Source organism: Rhamphochromis longiceps, linkage group LG6, assembly GCF_057381845.1.
Source record: "Rhamphochromis longiceps isolate RC_006_pf linkage group LG6, R_longiceps_female_GT1.1, whole genome shotgun sequence".
NCBI classification, from domain to species: Eukaryota; Metazoa; Chordata; class Actinopteri; order Cichliformes; family Cichlidae; genus Rhamphochromis; species Rhamphochromis longiceps.
The window spans coordinates 12,287,146-12,298,091 of NC_140562.1; the positions used below are offsets into that span (position 1 = coordinate 12,287,146).

The 10,946-nt window shown below is 39.9% G+C and overlaps 1 protein-coding gene across 1 annotated transcript; it reads right to left on the bottom strand.

The window, feature by feature from the left end:
• Positions 1-445: 445 nt before the first annotated feature.
• On the bottom strand, positions 446-10,683 carry LOC146667554 (snake venom serine protease serpentokallikrein-1-like). Its single transcript, XM_085409239.1, has 4 exons — positions 10,467-10,683; positions 1,164-1,225; positions 732-871; positions 446-638 (listed from the first exon to the last, which is right to left on the bottom strand). The coding sequence occupies exons 1-4, from the start codon at positions 10,538-10,540 to the stop codon at positions 480-482; spliced, it is 435 nt and encodes a 144-aa protein (XP_085265365.1). The 5' UTR covers positions 10,541-10,683; the 3' UTR covers positions 446-479.
• Between the last annotated feature and the right edge of the window lie 263 nt (positions 10,684-10,946).

Consider the following 10,946-nt stretch of genomic DNA (forward strand, 5'->3'; position numbering starts at 1 on the left):
TAGATTTGGGACAAAACAATGGACAATTTCAAGAAATGTATTTTATCAACAAAACTTATTTTGATAGTTACTGTGTTTATTTTAATGCTCTCTATAGCTCAGTGATTAAAAGAAAAGTTTATCTGCCACCAATGAGCCAACAGCCTCCACGTAAACATTTTCAGCCTCAACAATCAGCTCTGATTCATGAAGTTTATCATGTTCAGGCCCTGCAGCTGATTGGTGGCATGTCTGATCAGAAAGCCTTTCTGCATCTTCACAGTGTGAGTCTGAGAGTTTCTGAACAACAGCATGAGCTGCTACACACCTGACACCACATTCAAACACACACAAGCTGCAAATCTGACACAATATTTTAGACCAAAGAAAAAGGTTCACAATTTGCAGTTAACATGAAGATATTCTAGAGCAGAAACAACACACAGCACACAAGTTTCATGTAGAGATGATTGTTTATTCTGAATGTTATTTTCATTCAGTTATTTTCCATTACTTTTTGGATAAATTGTCTGGTTTATCCATTTCATGTAAGAACAGACATTCACAGTAACAGCTGGTTCAGTACAGGCACGTACACCACTGCCTTTGATTACACCATAAATCATGTTGTTGTAAATCACTCCACCACCAGAATCACCCTGAGAGAGAAAAATATAGTTTGTGTTTAAGTTTCTTCCAAAAGATCTAAAACATACAGAGATGATATACAGTAATGTTAGCAGTCAACTTACGTGAAGTATATCTACATTAGGTTCTTCCAGACACAGCCTGTTGTCATACGGCACATCTGAATAACATGGATCGTTTCTGGTAGGCTCACAGTCAACAACATGCATGTTTGCACACTTTAGATGAGGTGGTTGGCCATCGACTAGAGAAAAGAACAAAAGTCATTCATAACCTTTCAAAAACTAAAATCTTAAGGAAAATGATCTTTTCCTTTATTTCTACAAACAATTCAAATATTTTTCAAGCAAAATGTTTTCTTAAAAAAAACTGCATCTAAAAAGGTGGGAACCTGGCATTTAAACATATACACTGTAAAAAAAAAAACAAAAAAAACAACAACTTTTTTTCATACAAATTAAATATAACTATAATAACACAGAAACCAAAATGAGATTTTAAAATAAACTGAGCTAATCAAGAAAAATTATTCTTACTTTCATTCTTGTTCTTATCTACCTGGTAATTCCCAAAGCCTGCCACCTGAACGATGTCATTTCTAGAAACAGAAAAAATTGTCACAAATTAATTCCACATCCACACGTGTCTTGTAAACACAGAATAAAATAATAAATCATAATGATGTACACTGCATGCTGGGGATTTCCAGTCCAGCTACAGCTACTAACTCTGAGTAACTGTGAGGGTTCAGATATCACACATCACTGTTTGCCACACGTGTTTCATTGTCATTCACTGCGTGTCATGGATGTAACTCCTAAAATCAAAACAAGGAATCTTAACTCTTGATCCAGGCTCAGTGATATTATCGTTGATGTCAGTCAGGTGGAGATGCAGGTATAATGTCAGTCATGGGTTTGAAACTTCACAAGTATGATGTCATCCTGTTGATGGACTACTGCCCTGACCTGCGTGATAACCATCTTCTCCTGCTGCATTAACTTGTTTGAACCTTTCTAAGTCCCGTTCTGAAAACCGTTCCATGGTTGGATACATTTTTTGTTTCACTGAGCCTCGTGTTATCAGTTAGAGCAACAAACACTGTAAGTGGCTTTCATGGTTTCATTTATAATATTATATCAAATTATATTTTCTTATTACCCTGCTTATTAGTTGTGGGTAATGGATTCCATGACTTCCCTACAAGATGATCTTACATACAATCTCAAAGCTTATTCACTGTTTTTTAAATTCACATTTGTTAAAGGACACCTCTATGAAGACAGATTAGAAGTTCAATATGTTGTATGATTTTCACTTTAGTCAAGCAGCCTTAACAGGAATCACATTTCTTTCAGTAATGACTTATTTACCCGTTACTCTCATAATGCACTGTGTGACAGGCAGATCCAATATTCAGGACTAAACTCAAAAGCAGCTTTAAATATAGAGTACTCGGCGATACTAGCTCGGCTATTGCAACAGACAAACAGGACACAGCCAGAAAGAGATCCAGACAAACAAAAGTACAAAACAAAGGACTTAAATGCACACAAAGTAATCAGGCAGATGGGACACATGAGGTAACACAGGTGAACTCAATCAGGCAAACAACAGGGGGAGCAAAACTGAACTCAACACCTTTTTTCTGGTATTCCACGTCACACACTGTGCCAAAAAAAAAAAAAAAAAAAAACGTGTACAAATACAACAAGCCACACTTTTGTTTCTCTCACACTGTTCAACAACATGATAACTGCTCACACAAGTGAAGGTCAAACAGTGATTTTGTCACATAACTCAGACATAGGTTACGATAACTAAACCATGTCGACACATAGATCTACCTTATACCTTATATTGGCTTTATACCTAATCACGCACAGCTCATGAAAAACAACAAGCCAGTATATGTCAAGCAATGTCCCATTTCCACCGAAAAAGCCGCAGCTCTAGATGTCATCATAGGAGATTTATTGACTACAGGAGTAGTGCCTGTGCATGAAGACACACAGCCGTTATTTGCATTCACACATAGAAATAAGAAGTACACTTGGACCCGTTTGCCCCAAGGCATGATAGACAGCTCTGCTGCTTTCTCAATGGTGGTCCGTGCTACCCTGGACAGCTTTACTCCTCCAGGGCTGCACCCTGATCCACACGTGGATGACCTCCTCCTCTGTGCTCCGAGTGAGGAACTATGTCAAACTGCTACACACATGCTTCTCCAGCACCTCCAACAGACTGGCCACAAAGCATCGGCAAAGAAAATGCAGTACTGTCAGACTTCTGTTCAATATTTGGGATTCACACTGTCTCACGGAAAACGTTCCATGACTGCAGACAGGGTCAAAGCTGTGACCTCCGTCCCTCGGCCTACTACACAGAAGGAAATGCTGTCCTTCTTAGGCATGGTGAACTATTGTAGACAGTGGATACCAGACTGTTCTTTTCATGACCACATTCTGCGTGACTGTTGTAAAAAAGACAAGCCTCCTCGAATACTGTGGTCCACAGAAATGACTGCCTCTTTCAATGCATTAAAGGGAGTGCTGACCTCCGCCACTCAAAGGTGCTGCCTGTGGGGATGCCGACCTGCCTGAGGGCAGTAGCAGCTTGCTCTATCATGATAAGGGACTGCGAGAAGCTCACACTCTCACATGACACTATTCTACACACCAATCACCAGGTCACGACCATTCTAGCAAACATAACTACACAACACATGACCGCACAACGTCGCTCAGGTTATGAAGCTACACTGACCTCCACAGCAAACCTCACCATAAAAGCGAGCAGCACACCCAATTCGCCAGCACATTTATTGATCCTATGCTGTGTTCTTCTGACCGACAGGATGGCTTTGACGATCATGACTGCATGACACGTATACAGGAATCCACAGCATCACGTCCAGATTTAGAACAAACGCCTATCCCAGACTCAGCCACGGTTTATGTGGACGGGTCCTGTTCAAGGCCGAATGACAACTCATTTCTTTGTGGCTATTCAGTGGTGACATTGCCTGACATAATACTAGAGGCTCACTCATTACCATTTCACTCAGCACAAAAAGCAGAGCTCATGGCTTTAATACGCGCCTGTGAGCTCCATGTGGATAGGCGTGTGACGATTTACACAGACAGCCGCTATGCATTTGGCGTCGTACATGACTTTGGCACATTGTGGAGACAAAGAGGATTTAGATCTGCTGATGGAAAACCGATTGCTAATTCTGATCTTGTGCAAAGACTTTTGCAGGCTATACAGCTGCCATCGGCCGTTGCAGTTGTAAAAACGAAAGGACACAGTACAGCTGACACAGACGAAGCAACGGGTAATGCTCTAGCAGACGTGACAGCCAAAGCTGCAGCTGCATCACAGCTCCCACCTCCACAGGAAGTATTATCTGTGCCCCTACAGCTGCCACTTGTTACACTCCCAGACTATTTAGAAACAAATGTTGATTTAAAATTCATACAAGAGCAAGCCTCTGCATCTGATTACACCTATTGGGAGAATAGTGACTGTACCTTAGATGACAGGGATGGCCTATATAAAAATCTTGAGGGTTTGATTGCCCTCCCATCTTCCCTGCTGCCAGTCCTTGTCCGACATTTTCACGGTGTGAGTCATGTCGGACAAAGAGGGGTAATAGGGGCAATAAAATCAAGATTTGTAATTGAAAAAACATCACATGCAGTAAAAAGCATATTAGCAACCTGTCTAACATGTGCACGAACTAATGTAGGAAAATCAAAAGCAAAACATCAGCATTTACCACAACCAGATTTTCCATTTCATACATTACAAATTGATTTTACACACATGCCAGCGCAAGGAAGCATCAAGTACTTACTGGTAATAGTGGATCAATTTAGTAAATGGGTAGAAGCTTATCCAACCTCAAAAGAAACTGCAGAAGTAGTCTGTCAAAAGTTGTGCAATGAAACAATACCCAGATTTGGAATACCTCACCAGATTAACAGTGATAGAGGACCTTCATTTACATCAGAAGTAATTCAAAAGTGTGCCAAAACCCTAGGAATAGACTGGAAATATCATGTGCCATACCACCCTTAGAGTTCAGGAGTTGTAGAAAGAATGAATAGGACCATAAAAAATCGCCTGACTAAAGCAATGATAGAAACAGGAATGACCTGGGTCAAATTACTTCCTCAAATCCTCTGCGAGATTAGAATGACTCCATCCGCAGCAACCAAATTATCTCCATTTGAAATAATCATGGGAAGACCGTTTCCAACACCATGGTCAGCCTTCAGAGGGGCACCACTATCAGAAGGTGATGTAGATATTGCATTGTCCGACTATGTCTACAATCTGGTAGAAACACTGAATAATAACTATCAGAAAGTTTGTCTCTCTCAGCCTTTCCCCTCCACAGTTCCACCAGTGGAGACAAGGAGATGCGTGTTGGTGAAGCCGCTAAAACCAAGGACACTCTGGGAGGCCGCGCGTGTTCCAGCCCCAGACTGTACTGGTAGTGACGAAGAACCAGCATCCTCACAGACGGACAACCTCAGTGGATTCATGCCAGCAGGGTTAAGACCAGCCCAATCGGACCATCTCAGGCGTCGGATCAAGCAGATGACATCTCCGGCGGGCCAACGCCCGGAACCAGAGCAAATAAACACACGGGTAGACGACATCTCCGGCGAGCCAGCGCAAGGATCCAATGTACATACACACACACAATCACTGATTAACACACAACGCCTGAAAGAACAACAACAAGGTACTCAAACATCCAGCAGGAACAGAAAGCCGGAAGTACCACATGATGTCTAACCTGATAAAGCTAGACTCATTACATCCTGATCATGGAGAAAATGAAATGCCCATTGTCATCATACGACATTTATTCTGTGTCTCTCGAACCTGGGACCAGGCCAGAAGACGACTGAAGAACTGTTTTTCTTATATATTTAGGTTATCTATCATATCTATCGCATTAACCTTAGGATTTTTCTTTGCTATTTTGTATTGTAGACTGCAACCATGTTCACATTTCTGCAGGTCATATTTTGCTGACGATACCTCATGCTCTATTTTGCAGGACACCTACTTAATGCACTCCTCACGCTCCCTAAAATCAGTAAATGACAACATAGACGCCACTAATAAACCCTTTTATGCGCCTTCTAGAGCAGGAGTCAACTCCTGGTACAAAAATGCCAGAACAGCCGCTCGTGATTTAGGAAACAGTAACTGTTATGTCTGTTCAAAGGCTAATCCAGAACAGGTAATAGTAGGATACCCCATATCCGGTTTCCCCCTCACTGAGGGACTAGAGAAAATCGGCGGAGATAATGCTCTCCTTAAAGACGCTTTACAGTTGACTCTGAGCCCTCTCGACTGCCTACTTAGACACGCACACACACGAACTAACCCTGAGACTCAATTAGGCGAATTATTGAAGTTATCTAATGACACCGCAGGGACCTGCGCCCCAATGAAACGCCCCAAGAATAGGTTAAAGCCCTCACTGCCCTTAGGACAGATCCCTCTCCATTTTAATACTAGTATGATATGTCTGCGCAGACTAAAGTTAACTGGCCCAGACACCCACATAGATTATACAAAGGATAACTATACATTCTTCTCTGACTCCCCAGGTGCACGCTGTAATGAGACATGGCTAGCTGTCTCTGTGGCTGAAGTTGTATCATATCTGGAGGAACACACACACACAGTTCAAGTTCGAGCGGAGAATCGATCATTGTTCCCCCAGAGGGTGTATTAAATGACACTGACTGGGGGGAGTTAGTTAAATCACACATGGTCACGCGCCTAACTAGAGCAATCCCTAACGGTTATTGGATGTGCAATAATACTCTCAGATTAGCCTTACCTGTTAATTGGACCGGTACCTGTGGTCTAGTGACCGTTGATGTATGCTGTACTTTCATTCCCAATAATACCGCCCCTAACGGTCCATTCACACAAGCTATGAATAGACTTGAAGCATTGAAGATAGAACTAATTGCCAATACAGGCCACGGTCAGTGGCTAGATAAGTGGCTACAGGACACGTTTGGAAAATGGAAGGAACTACTTGTAGCCTTTGTAACCGTTGCAGCATGTTTTCGATGATTATTGTCTGTTGTGTGATACCATGTATACGCTCTCAGAATTTTTGATATTAAGCTTGCTCGAAGGACCAGTTACATTTATGATTTGTTTTATGTTTATGATTTGTCTTTATATTATGTTATTACATTCTGTCTTTATACTATGTTATCATTTCATGATAAAAGGAGGGAACTGTTGTGATATTTTGATACCACGGTAGCATTTACAGGATATTGCTTTGTAGTGAAAACTGTTACTCAATAAGGCCCATTTACTAGTTGTTTTTCTCTTTCTCTCTGACCCAAGAATTGATGTGTAAGACTCACAGGCTGGTACCCCAAGGTCGAAAATACCACAGAGACGAGACCACTTCCTTACTCCCATCCTCCCTTTTTCTTTATCTCTTAGAAAAAGGCTCGTTAAAGGCCAGGTGGTTTGTTTCAGAATTCACTAATGAAAGAACTCTGTATTCTATGTCTAGGAGTGTATTTTGCTGGGATGATCATAAATTGTAGCTGAACTGATAAACTACACAAAGGATACTTCTTTGCTCACAAGGCAGGAAGACGTTTCCTTATTTGGTCTGTACCGGTTTTGAACTGAGAACCTGCTGACACACGAACCTTTTTTTCCTCTATATAAGCTGTTTTGTACTGAATAAACCTTTGAGTTGGTTTGGGAAGGCAACCTGAAGCAGTCTGTGTTTCCTTGTTCTCCCAAGCTACTCCCGGCGCTGTAACTAACCCAGCTGAACGGCATACTTGAGTGTTACTTTGAATAATTAGGAATCTAATAAAGAAAGGACAGAACTCTGCTTATCGGTGCTCGTGCCTTGGAGGGAAACCGGGACGGAGATTTTCTCTTTAGAGGGAATGAATGAAAATGATAATCATTTATTTTAAACTGGTATTAGTATGTTTATTATTACTATATTATATTATTTTTCTTAAATGGTCCTATTTTATATTCATTCATGTTTCATATTCCACTTGCTGAATGAAATTCACTGTCTAAAAGACACAGAAATACTATTTTTAATGTTGTTAATGATGTTAATGTGTACAGTATAAGGTGTCACGGTTCTGGGTCATTTTGACCCAGCATTTTCAGTTTGTTATATTTTTATGTATTATGGTTTTTATGTCTTCTGATTGTCTTGTTTTAATTCCATGTTTCAGTTTATTCTGGTTTAGGGTTTTGTTCTTAGGTTTTATGTCTTGTGCCCTCGTACTTTGTGTAGGTTTAGTTCAGTGTCAAATCTGCGCCTTTGTGGATTGTTTCCTCTTTTACTTTGGAGGTCCATGTCTTATGTCAGTGTATTCAGTTTTGCTTCCCCCTGTCTCGTTACTAGGGATGGGTATCGAAAACCGGTTCTTGTTGAGAACCGGTTCCCACTGTTTCAATTCCTTGGACTTGTTTGCCATTTTTGCAAACAATTCCCTTATCGATTCCAGTCGCCCCGAATGACATCACCACGTTGCGGAGCATCATTTACCTGGCAGGAAACATGGCGGCTCAAACGCTCAAAAGTTTGGTTATACTTTACGAGAACGGATGACAACGGGGCAACTTGCAAAGTAGACATTTCATTTAAGGGAGGAAACACTACGAATATGCAAAAGCATTTGCTCACAAGACACACGATAACCTTAAATGAATGTCGCTTCTTTAATTCCGCTCCAGACTCGTGAATCTCAACCCAGCAGCAGCGGTAACGTTTGCACGTCCTCTCCCGTTAATGCGGCAGGTAAATAATCAACTAACAGCGCATATTATGTTAGCGCGATCTGCCTTATTACAAAACCTGCCATTACTGTGCATTTAGGTGACCATGATGAGAGAGACAGACAGAGTCTGGCTCAGATGCTGGCAGTTCTCGCTGAAGTCTACCGGTAGCGTCTCCTTTCAGGCCAGGATAGACGAATGTCACCGAGCAGTGACTAAGTTTGTGGTAAAAGGCTTGCACCCATTTGCCAGCAGATGCCCCGATTTTCGGTAAGTGAATGTGTTTAATTGTAGGCAGGGACATTACTGGATATTCTTGTGTAATTGCTACTGAATAATTTATGTTATACTTTGTTATTGCTACAGAAGAATATTTGTTTTATTATTTTACATTTACAATGTTTTTTCCTGGGGACCCTGTGACACCCCACTGAAGAGCCGTAGGCTGTGGATCTCTTAAGATCTCACTGTTAGGTTTGTAAGGCCATGTTACTCCTAAATTTCTATCTTGTTCAAAGAGAAGATATAAAACAAAGTTCTAAGCTATTCGACTTTAGTGTTCTCCTTTTTTAAAAAGAATCGATAAAGAATCGAATCGTTAAACAGAATCGAAAATGGAATCAGAATCGTGAAAATCTTATAAATACCCATCCCTACTCGTTACCCCTAATTTCTCCCAGCTGCGTCTCCCTCCTGTTTCCCATTCCCTGATTACGCCTCTGTGTATATAAGCCCTGTGTTTTCCTTTGCTCGCTGTTGTGTTGTATCCTCAGAATTGCCTATGTGTTCTTGTCATACCATTCTCAGTTTGGTTTATGTTTTGTTTCATGCCAGCAATAAAGCTGAGGTTCTTTGAGTTTGCCGTTCATTCTCTATGAGTCCTGTATTTTGGGTCCTCATCCCTGCCTGAGGCACCTCAGGCCTGCCACAGAGCCCTGACATAAAGAAAAGTTGGAAGGATTGTACTTGTTATTGAATAGTGGTGCAATCCCACAAAAACATTATGCTTGCTGAGGGAGTTTGTCATTGCTGTTGTTTATGTTTAAACTCCTTCTTTAGTGTAATGTAAGTTTTTACTGTGATATTGTGTTGATTGAGCTGTCCCATATGGAAAAGCAATAGTGAAAACTTATAAAAGACTAGCAGATTTGGCCTACTTCATATAGTGAATCATATAAGGCTGATATGGTTTACTCATGAAAGTGGCCACTTTCATATATTGTTTTAGTAAGTATCCAAAACATACAAGTTTCATTTATATGATTTTCAAGGGATCTTATATCTCTTGTTTTCACTCTTGTATGCTTTTCATACAAGTTTCACACAAGACAGACACAAACTTTATAAGATTTATATATATATCTTTTCCATATGGGGTGGTTTGTTTATTTGTGTGTTCTTGGTTGCAGTAATTTCCAAAATAATGCTTTATTTATCTATTTTATTTTTTTATCTATTTTATTTACCATCAAAGTTTTGTTTTGATGATAAAGTCATAATTTTATCATAAAGTATTAGATAACTCTTTATATGCTGCAGATATTGCAAGTGGTGAGGTACTATGGGGATTTATTATATGATACTACACTTGTGCTTTGAGAGGCGTACTATAGACAGAGCACATTATTATTTTATGGTTCTTTCTACTTTGATTTTTTTCTTTATGTTTGTCTTATATTCTGTACCATACAGCTCTATAAAAAGTGTGCGCCCCTGTTTTTCCCTTCATTGTTTTTATGAATGGAAACACTGTGAGTATAATATGGTTTTCTGACAAAAACTTAAGGAAAATGTTAATAATGTTAATTAAATAATTTAATATATTTTGTAAATTAACATCATGACATACAAACATCCAAATATATGGTCAGGGTTCAGTAAGCAGGTAACTAATATTCAACATTGTAAATAAATAAATATCATAATGTAAATAAATGTAAAATGTCAATACAAATAAATAAAAATAAAAAAGTGGAAAAGTCAGAAAGGATTCAGACTTATTAGGTAAGCGCACAACTTACATGTTGGGAGGATTTGCACAGTCTGGTAAGGCAACGGTTTTCCTGCCTGGTTGTGAAGGAATTTCCAGTAGCATGATGTCATCAATTGTATTTATGCCCACAAAAAACCATCCACGTGTGATTTTAACCTCTTTTTTTTTTTTTTTTTTATCTGAAGATCGTTGAAATAATAACTTTATCCATGATGGATGTGGATGAACTCCTAAAGTTACATACATATCCCTGCACAAGGGGAAATGGGTGTAAGCGACTCTAATTACAGAACATGAGCATTTGAAATACTGTCCTAACTTTTAAATTCAATTAAAAACATTTATAAGTAAACTGTTGTTTTCTCACCATCCAGGTTCATCTATCCAGCAGTGGGCTGCAGTCAGAATCCACCGTTCATGGATCAGTGAGCCACCACAGAGATATTCTGTTTTTCCACTTGTTCCATGTTTTGCCATGAGTGTCACGTGATACCGACGCTCAGTGTCT